A 21,172-nucleotide genomic window follows, 5' to 3' on the forward strand; every position below is an offset into this window, starting at 1 on the left:
GTCTGTTAGCTGCATAAATGTCTTCTTTTGAGAAGTGTCTGTTCTTATCCTTTGCCCACTTTTTGATGGGGTTGTTTTTTTCTTGTAAATTTGTTTGAGTTCTTTGTAGATTCTGGATATTAGCCCTTTGTCAGATGGGTAGATTGCAAAAATTTTCTCCCATTCTGTAGGTTGCCTGTTCACTCTGATGGTAGTTTCTTTTGCTTTGCAGGAGCTGTTTAGTTTAATTAGATCCCATTTGTCTATTTTGGCTTTTTATTTTTTTGCCATTGCTTTTGGTGTTTTAGTCATGAAGTCCTTGCCCATGCCTATGTCCTGAATGGTATTGCCTAGGTTTTCTTCTAGGGTTTTTATGGTTTTAGGTCTAACATTTAAATCTTCAATCCATCTTGAATTAATTTTTCTATAAGATGTAAGGAAGAGATCCAGTTTCAGCTTTCTACATATGCCAATTTTCCCAGCACCATTTATTAAATAGGGAATCTTTTCCCCATTTCTTGTTTTTGTCAGGTTTGCCAAAGATCCGATGGTTGTAGATGTGTGGTGTTATTTCTGAGGCCTCTGTTCTGTTCCGTTGGTCTATATCTCTGTTTTGGTACCAGTACCATGCTGTTTTGGTTACCGTAGCCTTGTAGTATAGTTTGAGGTCAGGTACTTGTGATGCCTCCAAATTTGTTCTTTTAGCTTAGGATTGTCTTGGCAATGTGAGCTCTTTTTTGGTTCCATATGAACTTTAAAGTAGTTTTTTCCAATTCTGTGAAGAAAGTCATTGGTAGCTTGATGAGGATGGCATTGAATCTATAAATTAGCTTGGCCTGCCCAGCTTTTAAAGCCAGCTTCAGCCAGCTTCTCTGGAAGGTCTTTCCAGGATTCTATAGAGGTGGTTTTCTTTTTCTTTTTTTTCTTTTCTGAGGACTTCCTTAGCACTTTGAAAATTATCCTGTTATAGAGCATCTGACTGGTTTGAAACTACGCATTTCTATATGTGTGTCTTCTTTAGGGTGTAAGCTTCTGGTAAGGGATTATGGCATTTATTTTTCATTGTCTCCTCCCAAAACAGGTAATGAACATTCTACATAAATGCTCTTTGAGTAAACTCACTTTTGGATGTTGTATGGGGAGGGGGAGTGGAGGAGGAAGTTCATAGGTATTTGGGGCTCCCAGGAGAACAATATCATGTACTTGGAAACGTAAGGCTTGCTTTTGAGGCTGACTCTCACTTTTTCTGTGAGTCCTGCAGACGGCATTTAATTGCCTCTGTCCTTGTTTGTTCGCCTGTAAAGGAAAAACTAGTTTAATGCCAATTTACTTGGTTGGCTGGAAATAAAAACTTCTGATTCCTGTTTTTTTAATATCATAATCTAATTGTGGCATTGACATCTAAAGTATTATTTTGTATTAAAATTAATTGCTTTTTAGATATATTGGGTAAAATCCATTTTGTTTAAACTTCCAATCCTTCTAAAAGCCATAATGTCCAAATGAGATTTGAGAGGAAGACGGGGGGAAGAGTCATTCTGTTACCTGGTTTTCTCCCCTGCCTGACTTCTGACCTGAGCAGAGGCCAAGGGGGTACACTTGTATGTGAGTGTGTGCATGTGTATTGTGGCTGAAGGGTAGCTATTGATGGGAAATACCACATACTGATTAGCACCTGAGTGTTGAAAAGGAATGGAAGTGGGGACATGAGATGAAGGAAGAGGAAAGACGGAAGAAATCAGAAGTAGCAGTTTGCAACTAAGAGCAGTTAAAATGTAAAGATGAGATTGATGCAATAGTTCAGTTCATTCAGAACTATTGAAACTATTGATTCAGTAGTTCAGACAGGATGATGAAACACACCTACACACACACACCCCAACCTAAGTTCATGCTTGCTTCACCCTGAGTCCAAAGCTCTTATGCTAAGGTTGGATCAAATCCAAATTTATTTGTGTCTCTGTATTACCCAGTTTACCTAATTCTCTCCATCTTTAAGTTTCTTTGGTGCCACCTTCTGGTGGGCCCAGTTCTATGAAGTTTGACTATTCCTTCCTGCCTCCCAGTCTCTGAAATGTCCTCAAGTGAAAGATGAGGTCATGAGGGACCCCGGGACTTGCCTGCACAGACTCCTCTGGCTTCCAACATCTGCAGGCCCTAGTATAAGCTCCGGAGAGGCCTTATGATGTGAGGATAGTGAGGAACCAGACCATTTTGTTCCATAAGAAACAACCTATTAAGTATAGAGTACTGTGGTGCAAATTATGCCATGATTGTGTTTTCTTGGTTCACATTTATTTTACTTAGTTTTTTGAACCCTAACCATAACCCTAACCCCACTTGTTTTTTTCTGAACTGCACTAACATTTATTTTAAACTTTAAAGAATTTGCACTGCTTTAGACTGTTGTTCTATATTTAGAGTGTTGCCTTTACACTTGTAAAAAAATATAAGCTCACTTTTGTGTTGAAGTAAGAGACACCCTTCTGTTTAAAAATATCTTAGGAGTAAGCAAAATATCTTAGGAGGAAGCAAAACATCCAACAGTGAAGATACTTTGGTTAATACAGTTGTTCCCCACTTCCCTGTCTCAGCCACTCAATTCCCCTTTCCTCTTGTGCCCTAAGAGACCCAGAAGACCCGTCCAAGACCCCTAATAAGGGGATACAGTTTCCAAGCTGCTGCACCAGGCACTTTGTAGGCCACTGGGAAACTGGATGAGGCTCCATCTGTTTACAGAAATGAACACATGCATGATGATTTATATCTCTAGATAGAGTTTCCAGGACTTTTTGTTTTGCTCATTTGCTAATTTTCAAAACTGGAGCATATTTTTCTTGTTTGACTTTACATTTTTTCAGTTAAACATTATACATGTTTATGAAAAAAAGGATAATATAATAGAAAAAAATATCTTGTAGGATCATGAGACTATAGATAATGATTTGTCCTTTTATTTTCCCAAATGTTCTCAATTGTAAGAGCAAAAAGGCTCAGGAAAATTGAGATGAGTTGGTGAACTGTAATATTTTGTGAAATAATAGCCCAAGTTTTTATAAGGTTTGATAGAAATGAACAATAACGTAGGACTTGTAATAATGTGCGACAGAGTAAGACTCCGTCTCAAAAAAAATGTACTAAAATTATAATAATTAATAGTAAGCTGTAATAGCTTTTTAGCACTTTAAGCAAGGTGCCCCCCTCCGTTAGGCTTCTACCTTCCACAGAACTGGTTGATAGGGATGATATCTTTCTTGATAATTACATTTCAAAGGGATGGCCTCCAGATCTTTGAGAAAGACTGTCCTGGGATGTAAACAAAGACCTGTCCTGGGATGTAAAACTAGCAAGAAGCGTTTAAAAAAGATTTACATCTCAAAGGGGCTGATAAAGAATTTACAACGACAAGTTCTCTAAATAAAATGCTTTAAGAAAAAGGAAGAAAGGGCCTAGAGGCAGGAGGAAGCCTGTTTAGTTTGTTTATTTAGTCAAGTTTGGGTTGTCTAAAGTTTATTAAAGCTGAGGGGAATGTTAAGACTCTCTTAGCCAGGAGGAATCAAAAATCAATGCACCTAATTAAAAGTGCTCACCCGATGACCAGATTGGGGCTTCATATTTTATATCCACATCTATGGGCTTTCTTTGCCACTCCATAACCCAGTTTCAGCAGCTCTTGGGGAAAATGGGACATCTTTTTGGAGTCACCTTGAAAAGTAATGTATTTTTGTCTTTCCGGTAGCCCCATATTTTACGTCAGCCTATTTCAAACAAACTCTCCACATTTGGTGAAATGAATCTAGCTATTTTCACAGGACGTGATGACAGAAATAGTTTTTATTGATAAAGAACTACATTTATAGGTTTAAAACATTCTTTGTAGATTATGTTGTAGACATTAAACTGAAAGATAATGAGCAGCAATGGGGGGATTTTGTGTGATGATTAAGAATTCAGGCTCTGGAATCAAACTGTGGGTTCCAGGTGTTTATGACTACTTGAGGGTTCTGGAATGAGTTACTAAACCTCACTCAGTCTTCTCATCTCTAAAGTGGGGCAATAATTGTACTGACCTCATGTGTTGTTGGGTGATAATGGAAAATGCTGAAAACAGTACCTGGCACCAAGATTTTTGTTGTTGTTGTTTGTTTTGTTTTTGTTTTGTTTTGTTTTGTTTTCTGAGATGGGGTCTCACTCTGTTGCCCAGGCTGGAGTGCAGTGGCACGATCTTGGCTCTCTGCAGCCTCCACCTCCTGGGGCTCAAGCGATTCTCTGGCATCAGCCTTCCAAGTAGCTGGGATTACAGTTGCCCACCACCGTGCCTGGATAATTTTTGAATTTTCAATGGAGATGTGGTTTCACCTTGTTGGCCAGGCTGGTCTCAAACTGCTGACCTCAAGTGATCTGCCCGCCTCAGGCTTACAAAGTGCCGGGATTACAGGTGTGAACCACCACACCCATCCGCACCAAGACCTTTTGGCTGCTGCTACACCAAGGGAGCAAGTAAGCAGGTCTTGGAGAGTGTCTGTGCCCCTGTTGCTAAGAGGGGTACCAGTCATGGGCTCTGAGATTGGCTATTTTATGAATAAACCAGTGTTTTTGTTTCCTATTGGTGTGGTAACCCTTTACCACACATTTAGTGGCTGAAAACAACACGCATTTATTATCTTACAGGTCTGGAAGTCCTAAGTCCAAAATGGTACAGCAGAGCAATGTTATTTTCGGGAATCTCTAGGAGAAAATCTGTTTCCTTGCTTTTTCTGGCTTCTCAAGGAGGTCACATTCCTTCATCAGTGGCCCCTACCCCTCTGACCTCTGCTTCCGTCCTCATGTCTCCATCTCCGACTCTGACCCTCCTGCGTCTCTCTTATAAGGACCCTCATGATTCCATTGAGTCCACTGGGATAACTCAGGATAATCTCACATCTCAAAATACTTAATTGAGTACCGTTTGCAAAGTCCTTATTGCCAGGGAAGATCATGTTGTCACGTTTTGGGAATTAGGAGTGGAAGTCTTTTGGGGGGTGGTTATTCCACCTACCACCTCAGTGTCTACTGACTCGGGGACGAATGACTGTGTGGCCACAGGAGGGCTTGGCTGATGTGCTTTTCTGTGCTGTGCCTTTGATGCAGACCTTCCCTGATGGATGACCTCTGTGAAGCAAATGGCACTTTTGCCATCAGCTTATTTAAAATATTAGGGGAAGAGGACAACTCAAGAAACGTATTCTTCTCTCCCATGAGCATCTCCTCTGCCCTGGCCATGGTCTTCATGGGGGCAAAGGGAAGCACCGCAGCCCAGATGTCCCAGGTATGTGTGCTTGTCGCAAAGGAAGGAGAACGGCATGTTTCCCTGTGCTTCCATCGAATTGTCTTTCTGTACTTTTGCTACAGCTGATGAAAGCCTGTGGAGCTGGAGATGGAAAGGGGAGCGGCACGGCAGTGGAGAAGAGCAGAAAGGGGTAGAAAGGTGAAATATGTTAGACAGATCACCTCCTCCGATATTTTTGAGAGAAATCAAGGCATAGAGTTATTTTCTCTAGATCAGACCATCAGTACAGTCTGGCAAATTCACACCTTTGATAAGTAAGATAAACTATCATTCTGTCCCTCAAGAAGGTAAAATATTCCAACCTTGTTACATTTTAAACTTTTGCTAGCATTATATTTTAAATAGACATGCAGCTGCCTAGATTAACTTTTTGTTAAGTGGGTTATTTTTAGTGCACGATTATGCATCCTGGGAAAGGAATGTAATACAAGCATAGACTTATATCTTCTGGAGTGATTTAGAGGAATATATAATCTGTTTGATTCAAACTGGTGATGTATATATAACCTTATCTACAAACGAGGTGGGAGATAATACTTTAGGAATAGTTCTCTGACTATTGGTGAAAATGTCCGAGATAATTGCCAAATGGATGTCACTTTACCACCAATATCAGGGGTGTATAGACAATCTCCTAAAATGCACCTAGGGACCCCAGTTGACATCCTTCTGTGGTTGTTTCTTTCAACTGATTGGAGGAGTGAGGCTTCGGACTGCAGGTGATTGAGAGATATAGGAACAACCTTAATTCTCACTCTGACTTGACATTTAATTTATAATATGGTCTGGAGAACTTCTGTAAAATTGCAGATGAAACATTTTTAGTTTTATTGCTGCTTTTGTTTGTATTACCTGAGTCGTAATTCATCCCAGTTACTTTTTTCTGCTCTGCCTTCCCCCTGAATTATTGCACAGTGCCTTGCTGGGATGAATAAATTTGCTAGACTAGTGGTTGGGGGTGGGAGGTAGGGGTCGGTGATGGGAGGTAGGGGTCGGTGGGTGAATTTTTCCTTCCTGGGGACCCTTGCCAAGACCTGGAGTTTTAGATCCCATAACTGAGAGGTGCTACTGACATCTAGTGGATAGAAGCCAGAAGTGCTGCAAAAATCCTACAACGCTTACGTGAGACCAGGAAGTGTCCTGGCCCCAAGTGTCAGTGCTACGTTGCCCACGTTGAGAAACCCTGTGCTAGAGAATTAGGCCAAACCTTTTTAAAGTAGGATCCTGTGTGATTTTTTTAGTACAGAGGTTTGTTCGGAGGAAGCTCTTTGGGAGAGCATAATGGCAGTGTTAAAAGTCAGTGTTGGTTTCTGTTCCCAGGCACTTTGTTTGTACAAGGACGGAGATATTCACCAAGGTTTCCAGTCACTTCTCAGTGAAGTTAACAGAACTGGCACTCAGTACTTGCTTAGAACTGCCAACAGGCTCTTTGGAGAAAAGACGTGTGATTTCCTTCCAGTAAGTAGTATTCATATATTGATGAAAAAGAAATGGAAAATAAGTTAGACTACAGAAGAGTAGAGAATCAAGTATAACTGTACTGACTTAAAATGTGCTTGGAATTATACTTCTGAAATTACAATTTTAGATTTTATGATGGCTTCTGAATTATGTCCTTTGTAAATTGTTTCTGATACACCCATCCCTGTTATCAATCCCAATATGTCAGTTCTGCACGCAGCCCTGCTTCTCCCCCTTAATTCCCTATGCCTGAGTGACTACATCATTTGATGTGCTGTACAGAGCTCCTCCCTAGTCCCATGTGTGGTTATTGGGCTGCCTCCTGCTGAGATAGCCTCTCAAATTCTCTTAAATTTGCCCCCCTCTTCTGAATTACATCTATAACTGACACAATTGTCTTTCTAAAATGAAAATCTGTTCATAAAACTAAGGTTTTAAATTTAAGTAGTTCCTATTTACTTAGGCATATAATTCCAAGGTTCCCGAGTCCAGCCTGGCATAATACAATCAGTGAGGTTCAAAAATTATGCCACATAATATGCAGGGTGATGTTGTCTGGAAATTAGTGAACCGATCACAGCAAACTGGGCCATCCTATTGGCTGAGGTTCTGAGAGGGCTCCTCTAAGGTTCAAATACATCCCTGTCCTGGTAGCTGCTGGGTGCTGTTCCCGGAATGTGCCTGCTCTGGGTTTAGCTACCTCAGAAAGTGACTCTGGATCCAGGAATTTCCTGGTGAATCCATTTCATTTTTGAACTTTAGCCTGATCTTCTACTGTTATAATAATGGGGACACAGGGAACCAACCTTTACTTTTCTTGGTGGCTTGTCTCTTCCTTCCCTCTATATCCTCTTTATTTGGCCGAAATTAAAGTATTTGAGAACATGGAATGGACAGAGGCTGGGAGCCAGTTTCCAGGCCTGTTATATCTGAAGCCAGGTTTTTGTCAGGTGAGTTATCTGGGTTTTAATGTATTGGGTACAGGCCTTTTCTGATTGGACCCCAACTTACATTTCAAGGCTCTTTCCCTGCCACTGTTTCCCTTAATCCCCTTCCTGATACACACAAACACACATACATGTGTACACACACACACACACAAATGTGCATGCAATCCACACACATGCAGGTGCACAAGCACACACATATGCAGCCATGCATACAGATGTTCACATGCACGCACATGTATGGACCCAGTTGCACAGACACCCTATGATCCAGGTCTATCACCCTCCATTCCCATGGGGTCTTCCTTGCTCTATATTCTTCCAACCAACCGTATGACCCAGATCTAAAATGCTATTTCCTTCTTTGCAGTTCAACACGATTTCTTAACAGTCTAGTTCCCTTATAAAGCCTCTCATTTACCCAAAACCACAATACTGTAGTCTGTGCTGGTGATGCAAAATGAGTAACAGTGTGTTAGACTGCCTAGTGAGGGAAGCAATATTAAAGTCAGTGCAGTGTTTGACAGGGATGCTTCTGGGCTGTTATGTGGATAGTGGCAGTTCATGATGTCCTGTAAGTGTCTGGGTGTCTCAGCTGCCTCTTCTCAGGCTGTGGACCTCCTCAAACCAAGCACTTTGCCCAGTACCAGGGAAGAATAGGTTTTCGTTCATTGCACGCATGCACCATGAAGTGCAGTGTGTCCTGTCCAAGCACTTACGGTAGAAACGCAGTAAGAGAAAACAAAATGCTTTTGCATTTGTGGGAGCCTTTACCCAATGAGACCAAACTCAGTGTTTTGTGTTTGCAGGACTTTAAAGAATCCTGTCAGAAGTTCTATCAGGCAGAGCTGGAGGAGCTGTCCTTTGCTGGAGACACGGAAGAGTGCAGGAAACATATAAATCACTGGGTGGCAGAAAAGACTGAAGGTGAGACAGTTTCATTTCTGTGGATTTGGAATTGCTACGCAGCGAGGCTGAGATTGGGTGGGATGGGACCTCCATGGTGTTGCCACTGTGACCTGCTTACCATAGGCCTGTTTGTGTGTATTACTGAGTCTGCAGGCCAACAATGCAATTCTGTTGTTTCTTATCAGATCTTGAAGTACTAATTTCTAAAACTAATGTTGAATCTCAGACCTCCTCCCCTGTGGACCATGCTGGAAAATCCCTGGAAAATAGTTCCTCCTTGGAATCCTGTTAATCTACTCTCTGAGAGGCCCTTCCATGCTCGGAGATGGAATGGCGTTCAATTAAGTTGCAGCTTAAAGAGGGCTCTCATGTTATCTCCTCCCTGTGGTTGTGGGGACAACTTAGTAGTTTGATCTGCAGCCTTCTCCTTCCTTTTTAACTTGGCCATGGCTACATTTGCTCTCTGAGTGCGGCCTTTTCTGAATTTGCTCCCTATTCTGGACGTGCAGCAACATGGAGCCTGCAGTGTTCCCTGCCCAGACCACACTCCATCCCACCAGAAATATTTCTGCCAGTTCTTTACTTCAGTAGGAAAAAAGGGGAGGCATCCTTGAAAGCATCCTAAATACCTAACAAGTAATTTAGGTACTTGTTAAGAGTGGAGGAATTAAGTCACGTGTTTCAGGGGCCAACCTAGCCCTCATTATTGCATGCGTTCCATCTCTATGTCACAACCACTGTGTGTCTAACAGAAGTAATGCCCGTGGTTCTACTGAAAGCCAATAAAATAATTACCATGGGAAGGGAAGAGCCTTTCGTGTTTTCATATGTCATCTGCCCAGTGGTCTCTCCAGTTGTTCCAGCAGTACCGTCACCTGAGGAATCTAGAAGCTTCTCCACACCTTCCCCGCACTGCTCTATATCTGTCACTTCTCTTCCAGGGCTGCTTATACCCTTCCTTCCCTTAGGCTGACCCCCAGAATATTAGAGCTGGAGGGGACCTTGGAGATGACCTTGTTATCTTCTCATTGGACAGCTCAACTTGGGCCCCTCTATTCCATCCCCCTAATTCTTTTGCCCCATTCACCCCTTTCAGAGACGCTGCCTTCTCCCATTGACAGGTCTGTGTTCTCTCATCCTTTGGAAGCCTTTCCTTGTCTGATGAGGTTAGAATATATGTATAGAGCAATGATCCTCAACTAGGGGTGGCTTTGCCCTCCAGGTGCCATTGGATAATGGCTGAAGACAGTCTTGGTTGTCAAAATTGGAAGAAATGCTGCTGGCTAAACGTCCTACAATGCCCAAGATAGCCCCCATAACAAAGAATTATTTGGCTTAAGATGACAATAGTGGTGAGGCTTGGATATGATAGTGCCAAGGTTGACTACCCCATAGTCAGAATCAAGACTCTGAGGTGATGTTCTCAACTCAGCCACTTGTCACCTGTGTGCACTCGGCAAAAAAGTCTGGCAAATGCTCTGATCCTGAATTTCTACATCCACAAAACGAGGGCAAAATGATAGTTGCCCTTCCTACTTCAAGGCTTTTTTCTTAAGCACGAACGATACACTGTGTATGCCACACTGCTAAACACCATCGCCCAATTCATCGGGTGGCCAGAAAGACAGAACCCCAGGCTCTCTCTCAAGCCCCTGCCTTAGGCGTCAAAGGGATTTTTGTAAAATAATGCTTGTTTCCCCACAAATTGCAATAAACTCTCATATTCTTTATAGGTAAGATTTCAGAGGTACTGGATGCTGGGACAGTCGGTCCCCTGACAAAGCTGGTCCTTGTGAATGCCGTCTATTTCAAGGGAAAGTGGAATGAGCAATTTGACAGAAAGTACACAAGGGGGATGCTCTTTAAAACCAACGAGGTAGGGAAAGAGTTTTCAGATATACTGCTACTTTCTTAAAGTGATATTACAGGAAATATTCTTTTAGAAAAATGAATAATTTATTTGACATGATCTTGATTTTAATCTATTTCTGAATTATATTATTTTATTTTCTTTGAGACAGGGTCTCTTTCTGTTACCCAGGCTGGAGTGCAGTGGTGCAATCTCAGCTCACTGCAGCCTCGACCTCCCAGGCGCAAATGATCACCCAACCTTAGCTTCCCAAGTAGCTGGGACTACAGGTGCACACCACCAGGCCTGGCTAATTTTTGTGTATTTTGTAGAGACAAGGTTTTGTCATATTGCCCAGATTGGTCTCGAACTCCTGGCCTCAAGTGATACACCCGCCTTATCCTCCCAAAGTTCTGAGATTACAGGCATAAGCCACTGTGCCTGACTTTTTTTCTGAATGAATTGAATGCCTCCTGTATGTCTTTAATGGCGGAAGGAGGAGAGAAACAAAACTAATTTTGGTATTGATGGTTTTGTTTTTCCATCTTTGATCAGATCTACCTTCCATCTCTGGTCATATGATTTGGATTGGAGAAGGATTTCTTCTAAGCCTTGGACTTATGTTTACATGATGCTATTACTGTCTATAGCTACTTAGATACCTTTTTGCAATATCAGTGGCAACTATGCCTGTTTATTGCCGTAAAAATCAAAGTGATACAATCCTGAACACAAGAAAAAGATGTTAGCAGATGTAAAGCCCTAACTTTACATTCCCTTTTGAATATGAAAATGACTGGTATCAATAGTTGTTAGCTTGGGATTTGACATCCATCAACCTGATAATTTCATATTGCACAAAGATATGAAAGTTAAAAATATATTTGATGCAGGCTTTAAAAACAGCAGACCTTACACATCTCTTCAAGGTCCCCTTCCCAAGAAAACCAAGGCCATAAAACCAGTTCTACACGTGGGCAACTTTTCAGAGTTTGTACTGTACCTCTTTTCTAACCAGATCCTTCAGCCCAAGAGCCTGAATATTTACCTTAATTTCAATAAATAATTTTTAGTTGGAGGCTTCCATGAGAAAGCTTCTCTATGAATGTTCTCAAAAAAGCAAACACAACTTCTTCCAAGAATAATGTAGATTTTTATGCCCTTCTCCATTTACCAAACTGTTTTTTTTTTTTTTTCCTCACCTGGTAATAGTTGATTTGCTGGAACAATAGTTTGTTCTCTTCATACTAAGATGTACTAATGAAGATTTTATATCCATCAGCATAAACTTGCAGAAACAGAAGTTAAACACACCTAGAGTTTCTGTGAGTTAGATGTATACAATTTTTAGTAAATTATGCCCATTTTTCAGTGATCTAATTTTAATTTCATGTTTCTATTAGGAAAAAAAGACAGTGCAGATGATGTTTAAGGAAGCTAAATTTAAAATGGGGTATGTGGACGAGGTGCACACCCAGGTCCTGGAGCTGCCATATGTGGAAGAGGAGCTGAGCATGGTCATTCTGCTTCCCGATGATGACACGGACCTCGCCGTGGTAAGCTCCAGGCAATGAGTCTTTGAGTGTCTGTGGAGTCCAGCTGAGCTCATTTCTTTATGTCCGTCTACCAGTTGGCATTTGAGGAGTTTCCAGCTGGGGTTATTACGTGTAGTGCTGGGTGAACATCATTGCGTGTCTTTTGGTGAATATGTTCATGCTTTTCTGTTGAGTGTATACATACATGAGTGGACACGTTTTGATGAACCTAAGAAGAGAGAGTTCTAAATATATTGTTAATTGGAATATTCTTTTTTTATTCTTATTATACTTTAAGTTCTAGGGTACATGTGTACAACATGCAGGTTTGTTACATATGTATACATGTGCCATGGTGGTGTGCTGCACCCATCAACTCGTCAGCACCCATCAACTTGTCATTTACATCAGTTATAACTCCCAGTGCCATCCCTCCCCCCTCCCCCCTCCCCCCTCCCCATAATAGGCCCCGGTGTGTGATGTTCCCCTTCCCATGTCCAAGTGATCTCACTGTTCAATTCCCACCTATGAGTGAGAACATGCGGTGTTTGGTTTTCTGTTCTTGCGAAAGTTTGCTGAGAGTGACGGTTTCCAGCTGCACCCATGTCCCTGCAAAGGATACGAACTCATCCTTTTTTATGGCTGCATAGTATTCCACGGTGTATATGTGCCACATTTTCTTAATCCAGTCTGTCACTGATGGACATTTGGGTTGATTCCAAGTCTTTGCTATTGTGAATACTGCTGCAATAAACATACGTGTACATGTGTCTTTATAGCAGCGTGATTTATAATCCTTTGGGTATATACCCAGTAATGCGATGGCTGGGTCATATGGTACTTCTATTTCTAGATCCTTGAAGAATCACCATACTGTTTTCCACAATGGTTGAACTAGTTTACAATCCCACCAACAGTGTAAAAGTGTTCCTATTTCTCCACATCCTCTCCAGCACCTGTTGTTTCCTGACTTTTTAATGATTGCCATTCTAACTGGTGTGAGATGGTATCTCATTGTGGTTTTGATTTGCATTTCTCTGATGACCAGTGATGACGAGCATTTTTTCATGTGTCTGTTGGCTGTATGCATGTCTTCTTTTGAGAAATGTCTGTTCATATCCTTTGCCCACTTTCTGATGGGGTTGTTTGTTTGTTTTTTCTTGTAAATTTGTTTGAGTTCTTTGTAGGTTCTGGATATTAGCCCATTGTCAGATGAGTAGGTTGCAAAATTTTTCTCCCATTCTGTAGGTTGCCTGTTCACTCTGATGGTAGTTTCTTTTGCTGTGCAGAAGCTGTTTAGTTTAATTAGATCCCATTTGTCAATTTTGGCTTTTGTTGCCGTTGCTTTTGGTGTTTTAGACATGAAGTCCTTACCCATGCCTATGTCCTGAATGGTATTACCTAGGTTTTCTTCTAGGGTTTTTATGGTATTAGGTCTAACATTTAAGTCTCTAATCCATCTTGAATTAATTTTCGTATAAGGAGTAAGGAAAGGATCCAGTTTCAGCTTTCTGCTTATGGCTAGCCAGTTTTCGCAGCACCATGTATTAAATAGGGAATCCTTTCCCCATTTCTTGTTTTTCTCAGCTTTGTCAAAGATCAGATGGCTGTAGATGTGTGGTATTATTTCTGAGGGCTCTGTTCTGTTCCATTGGTCTATATCTCTGTTTTGGTACCAGTACCATGCTGTTTTGGTTACTATAGCCTTTTAGTATAGTTTGAAGTCAGGTAGTGTGATGACTCCAGCTTTGTTCTTTTGACTTAGGATTGTCTTGGCAATGCAGGCTCTTTTTTGGCTCCATATGAATTTTAAAGCAGTTTTTTTCCAATTCTGTGAAGAAAGTCATTGGTAGCTTGATGGGGATGGCATTGAATGTATAAATTACCTTGGGCAGTATGGCCATTTTCACGATATTGATTCTTCCTATCCATGAGCATGGTATGTTCTTCCATTTGTTTGTGTCCTCTTTTATTTCACTGAGCAGTGGTTTGTAGTTCTCCTTGAAGAGGTTCTTTACATCCCTTGTAAGTTGGATTCCTAGGTATTTTATTCTCTTTGAAGCAATTGTGAATGGAAGTTCATTCATGATTTGGCTCTCTGTCTATCTGTTACTGGTGTATAAGAATGCTTGTGATTTTTGCACATTGATTTTGTCTCCTGATACTTTGCTGAAATTGCTTATTAGTTTAAGGAGATTTTGGGCTGAGATGATGGGGTTTTCTAAATATACAATCATGTCATCTGCAAGCAGGGACAATTTGACTTCTTCTTTCCCTAACTGAATACCCTTGATTTCTTTCTCTTGCCTGATTGCCCTAGCCAGAACTTCCAACACTATGTTGAATAGGAGTGCTGAGAGAGGGCATCCCTGTCTTGTGCCAGTTTTCAAAGGGAATGCTTCCAGTTTTTGCCCATTCAGTATGATATTGGCTGTGGGTTTGTTATAAATAGCTCTTATTATTTTGAGATACATTCCATCAATACCGAATTTATTGAGAGTTTTTAGCATGAAGGGCTGTTGAATTTTGTCAAAGGCCTTTTCTGCATCTATTGAGATAATCATGTGGTTTTTGTCTTTGGTTCTGTTTATATGCTGGATTACGTTTATTGATTTGTGTATGTTGAACCTGCCTTGCATCCCAGGGATGAACCCCACTTGATCATGGTGGATAAGCTTTTTGATGTGCTGCTGGATTCGGTTTGCCAGTATTTTATTGAGGATTTTTGCATCAATGTTCATCAGGGATATTGGTCTAAAATTCTCTTTTTTTTGTTGTGTCTCTGCCAGGTTTTGGTATCAGGATGATGTTGGCCTCATAAAATGAGTTAGGGAGGATTCCCTCTTTTTCTATTGATTGGAATAGTTTCAGAAGGAATGGTACCAGCTCCTCCTTGTACCTCTGGTAGAATTCAGCTGTGAATCCGTGTGGTCATTTGGAATATTATTCTTTATTCTGCATGGAAGATCTAATTGAAAGCCCAATGATTATTGCACAAAAGTCCTGGAAGAGGGTAGAGATCAATCTGGGCAGTGATTCTCAAACCTTAATGCACATATATGATGCTAGTGATCTTGTTAAAGTGCAGATTTTGGTTCAATGGAGTGTGGCCTGAGGTCTTGCATTTGGAACAAGATTCCAAGTGATACAGATGCTTGGGATCACACTATGAATAGCAAAAGTCTAAAGTACAAGTGGGAAATTTACCTTATACAAGAGGAGAGAAAAGTCTTACTGTGACAGAAAAGGAGCAGAGTCCAGGAAGGGAAAAGGAAAACTTGCAAGGTAGGAGGTGCAAGACTAATAGTGCACTGGTAAACCAGCTCTGGGAGGTGGGAGTAGCCTTCATTTATAAAGTTTGCTGATTCTCATGACATGGTAAATACTCCCACCATGGCTGACTTTAGGCTATGAAGGGTTTAACGATCGATAGGAGCCAGCTCTGGCACACAAGTGCTCAGGATGTCGAGGGTGGGCTGCTTGATTTCCCTGGCTTCCCTTTGGAATCAGAAAGTTATTGCCCTAAGTCAGGGATGACATCTGTTGTGGCCACTTATGAAAAAATTAGGAGACTCTCGAAATAGAGTCAAAATCAAAACAATGCTCATTGGAGAAGAGCACCCACCTGGGCTCCAGTTGGTAAAGGGAAGGGGAGATGCGAGTGGAAGGCCCTTCTTCCTTTTTTCTTTCTACCTTACTGATAAATAGAAAGAGTGATGGATCTTGAAGAATTTGAAGCTAACTCCAGGACAGGCAGAGGACAAACAAGGATACCAGGTGAAGTCTTGTTGAATTCCGCATTTCTTGTCTTGTGCTCCCTTCTCATGCCTCCCTTCATCTTCAGATGAAACCCAATTCCCTCTCCTTTGCTCTGTAAGAGTTGCCCTCTGATTTAACCCTGAATAGTCACCTGATTAGACTCAGAAGCAGAGTTCTGAGCCATGCTGTTTATCTTTTGTCAAACAATCTCTCCCACTCACAGTAATATGTACTGCGTGAAGATTAATGTAATGAATTGGTTAGAGTTTTCTAAACTGCTAAAAAATGTTTTTAACATTTGAAAGGAGTTAGGTACAAATTGTTTTTATTAAAAATTTCTGCCTGTCTCAGGTATTTACTAGCTCTTTTACACTTGTCTCCATAAAACTTGGAAAAGATGAAGATTTGGGAGAAAATCTTGGTGTTTATAAAAGAAAATATCTGCAGATTTTCTTGGACCAGAACTTACCATCTAGTTGCATGTCATTAGTGGAGGGCTAACAAATGGGTGTGCGGGTATCAGGCTATTGTCATCTAAATATTAAGGTTTGGCTCTTTCTTATCCTAGGTGGAAAAAGCACTTACATATGAGAAATTCAAAGCCTGGACAAATTCAGAAAAGTTGACAAAAAGTAAGGTTCAAGTTTTCCTTCCCAGATTAAAGCTGGAGGAGAGTTATGACTTGGAGCCTTTCCTTCGAAGGTTAGGAATGATCGATGCTTTTGATGAAGCCAAGGCAGACTTTTCTGGAATGTCAACTAAGAAGAATGTGCCTGTGTCCAAGGTTGCCCACAAGTGCTTTGTGGAGGTCAATGAGGAAGGCACAGAGGCTGCTGCAGCCACTGCTGTGGTCAGGAATTCCCGGTGTAGCAGAATGGAGCCAAGATTCTGTGCAGACCACCCTTTCCTTTTCTTCATCAGGCACCACAAAACCAACTGCATCTTTTTCTGCGGCAGGTTCTCTTCTCCGTAAAGAGGAGCAATTGCTGTACATGCCCTCCTTTCCTTCTGCCTACCTTGCCTTCATTAACATTCCGTGTGACCCAGTTGGTGCAGTGGCTTGAATGCCAAAATAAAGCGTGTGCACTGAATAGTGTGTGAATGTCTTTGCTGAAGGTTCCGGAGCCACTGAGAATAACTGAGGCCACGGATGCCTGAAATTTGGGCCTGGGAAGGCTATGCTGGTTTTGGAGTGTTTGGGGTGCCTCCCATTGCCTCTGCCTTCACTTAAGTCTGTGCCCATTGTTTCAGGGGATCTTACGGAGCATCTCAGGGCTTCAGGAGCCAGCCCTCTATGTGCTCTTCTATCTGCCCAGCTCTGCCCACCACCACTGCCATGCGGAACAGGGACCAGTGCCCAGGCAACACTGCACACAAAGCCAAGGGCAAACCCTACAGAGTAAAGCTGCAGCCACCCTGTGTCTGACATGCAGCTGAAATAGTGGTCTGCTTCTGCCACTGTCGCATAGACAGCTCTGCATGCCCCCGTCTCACACAGTCTGTAATGAAAACAGCTCCTTCTTTTCTTTCCATAAACCTCAGATACAAGTTCAGGGACTCAGCAATACACTTCAGGACTGAGGTAGGAGGCAAATATCTGAAACTTGCTATGCCGTCCTTTCTATTCCTTTTCCCTCTGAAATACACAAAATACCAAAGGAACTTACACAGCACACCACTGAGTCCTCTAACTCATCATATATGCTCAAACATGGCTCAAGCACACCCCTTAAGAAAGAACCTCCATACATTACTTTTTTTCTGACTAAAAATAAAATTGTATTGTGGCAGCAATTTGGAAACTACAGCAAAGTCTCCAAAAAAATTTAAGTCCCCCACAATTCCAACACACAGCAATCACTGCTGTTAATAGTGATATACATCCTTCCTATTATATGTATGCAAATAGAAACTTATAAGCATTTTATTACAAGTTAATCATATCCTTCAGTAGCTTATTTCTTCCGTTACTTATGAAAAACCTCCCTTAAGATCTTTCCAGGTCATCAGTTTCATGTGCATAGTATTCCACTGTGTGGCTGGATTTCTATAATTGAATCTAATTTTAGACAGCTTGAGTAATTAAAATTTTTTCTATTAATAAATAATAGATTATTAATAAATATATATACTTATATATAATATGATATATATATATAAGTATATAAATATTTAGTATATCCAAAACAAGTATCATATATAATGATACTTGTTTATCATTATATATGATACTTGTTTTGGATATACTAAATATTTGCTCACATCCTTAATATATTTTTAAAAATTCCTAAGAATAGTATGATCAAGATAAAAGTTGAGCACGTTTTGAGACTTCTTCCAAATTGGTCCCTAGAAAGTTCCACTGGTTTATACACTCACTTATGTCACCGTTTATACTACCACTAACTGCCGCCTGCTTTATTATTTCTTTAATGAGTTGGACTAAACGGTGGTTACTCCTGACTCTGTTTTTGACTCACGGTTAACAGTTACATGAACTATTCATATTACAGCTCTTACTTAAATTTGATATATTCTGTGAGGCCACATTCATTTCAGGGATAATGTTTTCCAAAGCAGGTTTGGCCAAAAATTAATCCACAGGACTGAAAGGTATACATCTGTGAGTTTTGTTCTCACTTCCACCTCTAATTTGAAGAAAACTTTATACTTTTATTGCAGTACAATCGACACAGAATACATTTCACATATTTAACCTATACAATAAGTTCTGACACATTTTCCATGAAACAAACCATCACTATATTCAAGATAATGAACCTATCTATCATACTCCCAAATTCCTTCTTGCATCTTTGTAATTTCTCACTCTTCCTTCTCCCTCTCCCCGTCCCATCCCAACCACTGATCTGCTCGGACAACTACTGGTCTTCTTTCTGTCACTATAGAATAATTTGCATATTCAAAGAAATTTACATGCATGGAACCATGCATCATCTATGCTTTGTAGTATGACTCCTATCAGTACAATTATTTTGAGATTCATTTATGTTACTGTATATATCAATAGTTTGTTCCTTTTATTGGTAAGTAACATTTCTTTGTATAGATATACCATGATTTGTTGATTAACAAATTTACCTGTTGATGAACATTTAGGTTGTTACCGAGATTTTCACTATTGAAAATATAGTTTTTATGAACATTTATGTATATACATCTTTGTGTGGATGTATGTCTTCATTTCTTTTGTATATAGATACATAGAAGTAGAATGGCTGGGTCATATGGAAGGTATAAGTTTAACTTTTTAAGGATCTGCCAAATTGCCTTCCAAAGTGGTTGTATCATTTAACATTCCCAGTAGAGCCTAGCAGAGTTCTGGTTGTTCTGCCTCCTCACCAACACTTGGTACTACCAGTGTTGTTACTTTCAGTGTGTACCGGTTTTAGGTTGCATTTCCCTAATGCCTGATTATGTTCAGCATTTTAAAAAACGTGCTTATATGCCATCCATTTATGTTATTTGATGAAATGTCTTTTTAAGTGTCTCATCAATATTTTATTGCTTCCTGCTTTATTTTTTATTCATTTATTTTTTGAGACAGAGTCTCTCTCCGTTGCCTCAGCCCCCCGAGTAGCTGTGACTACAGGCGTGTGCTACCACACCCAGCTAATTTTTGTATTTTTAGTAAAGACAGGGGTTCCCCATGTTGGCCAGGCTGGTTTTGAACTTCAGACTTCAGGTGATCTGCCCACCTTGGCCTTCCAAAGTGCTGGGATTACAGGCATGAGCCACCGCACCCAGCCTTTTGTTTTCTTATTGTATTTTGAGAAATCTCATGATTTGACTACCAAATCTTTTATCATATATGGGATTTGCAAACATTTTTCTCCCAGCTCATGGCTTCAATTTTCATTTTTATAACAGTGCCTTTAAAAAGCAGAAGTTTTTGGTTTTGATGAAGTCCATTTGATCATTTTGTTTCTTTGTTTATGCTTAATGCTTTTGTTGTCATATTGAAGGAATGCTTTGCCTAACCCAAGGTCACAAGGATCTCTTGTTTCTTCTAGAAGTGTTACAGGATTTGATTTTCCTTTTTGGCCTATGATCAATTTTGAGTTCATGTTTTGCATATGATGAAAAAGCTATCCATTTTCCACTGAACTGCCTTTGCATCTTTGTCAAAAATCAGCTGATCATGGATGTGTGGTTCTATTTCTGGATTCTATTGGATTCTATTGATCTGCTTGTCTATCTTGATGTCAATTCCACATTGTCTGAATTACTGTAGCTTAATAATAAGTTTGGAAAACACTTAAGTGACATGTTTTCCAACTTTATTTTTCAACGTTGTCTTATCTGCTTTCAGTCCTCGATCTTTCCCTGTGAATTTTATAATTTGCTTGTTGACTTGTACAAAGCCTGCTGCAATTTTGATTAGGATTGTGTGAATTCTAAACATCAGTTTGGAGAGAATAGACATGTTAGCAATATTGAGTCTTCCAACCCATGAGCAAGGTAAGTTTCTCATTTCTTTTAGGTTTTTATTAATTAGTCTCAGCATAGTTTTGTAGTTTTCGGTATACACGTCTGGCACACATTTTGTCAGATTTATCCTTAAGTATATCCTATTTTGTGCTATTATAAGTGGTGTTGCTTTTTAATTTCAATTTCTGATTAATTATTGTTAGTATATGGAAATATAATACAGGTTTTGTTGTTGTTGTTGTTGTTGTTTTGTATCTCAGCCTTGTATCTTGCAAACTTGCTAAAATCACTTAGTTCTAGTAGCTTCGTTTCTAGTTCCATGTCTGCTCATAAAGACAGATTTTCTTTCTTTCCCATTTAGATAGCTTTTTTTTCCTTGCCTTATTGCACTGACTTGATTAGAAGTAGTGAAAACAGACATCCTTGTCTGGTTCCTGATCTTAGGGGAAAGCACGAAGGCTCCCGTCATTAAATGTGATATTAGCTGTAGGCTTTTCATAGGTGTCCTTTAACAGGTGAAGAAGGTTTCTTTTATTCCTAGTTTGTTGTGTTTATAGCAGGAATAGATGTTGGATTCTGTCAAATGCTTTTTTGTATCTTTTAGATGATCATATGGTTTCGTTAATATTGGGATTAATTTTTGAATGTTGAAACAATCTTGTGTTACTGGGATAAACTCCACTTGGTCATGATGTATTTCCTATTTTGTCTAGTATTGGATGCAATTTGTTAAAATAGTTTTAGAACGGCTCATCTCCATTCATGAGAGACATTGGTCTGTATTCTTCCTATTTTGTAATATCTTTGTCTCATTTTGGTTTTAGATAATTCTGGTCTCAAAGAATGAGTTGAGAAACATACCTACCTTTGCAATTTTCTGGAACAGATGTTGTACAATTGGTATTATTTCTTCCTTTAATGTTTGGTGAAGCCATCCGAGACTGGAGTGACT

General features: G+C 40.2%; 1 protein-coding gene across 5 annotated transcripts in view; it reads left to right on the plus strand.

The window, feature by feature from the left end:
* LOC112611428 (serpin B8) overlaps nt 1-21,172 on the plus strand; it is a 51,868-nt gene that overhangs the window by 3,231 nt on the left and 27,465 nt on the right. Inside the window, exons 2-7 of one of the 5 annotated variants that reach the window (XM_025365203.1) lie at nt 5,110-5,287; nt 6,629-6,766; nt 8,526-8,643; nt 10,359-10,501; nt 11,878-12,030; nt 16,337-16,857. In XM_025365203.1, the coding sequence (XP_025220988.1) occupies nt 5,120-5,287; nt 6,629-6,766; nt 8,526-8,643; nt 10,359-10,501; nt 11,878-12,030; nt 16,337-16,741 (1,125 nt within the window). In that variant the 5' untranslated portion in view covers nt 5,110-5,119 and the 3' untranslated portion in view covers nt 16,742-16,857. Of the gene's footprint in view, nt 1-5,109; nt 5,288-6,628; nt 6,767-8,525; nt 8,644-10,358; nt 10,502-11,877; nt 12,031-15,717; nt 16,119-16,336; nt 16,858-21,172 lie in introns of those variants that run through there. The other 4 variants (XM_025365206.1, XM_025365204.1, XM_025365205.1 and 1 more) reach the window with 4 other exon arrangements.

Source organism: Theropithecus gelada, chromosome 18 (genome assembly GCF_003255815.1).
Source record: "Theropithecus gelada isolate Dixy chromosome 18, Tgel_1.0, whole genome shotgun sequence".
Taxonomy (NCBI): Eukaryota; Metazoa; Chordata; class Mammalia; order Primates; family Cercopithecidae; genus Theropithecus; species Theropithecus gelada.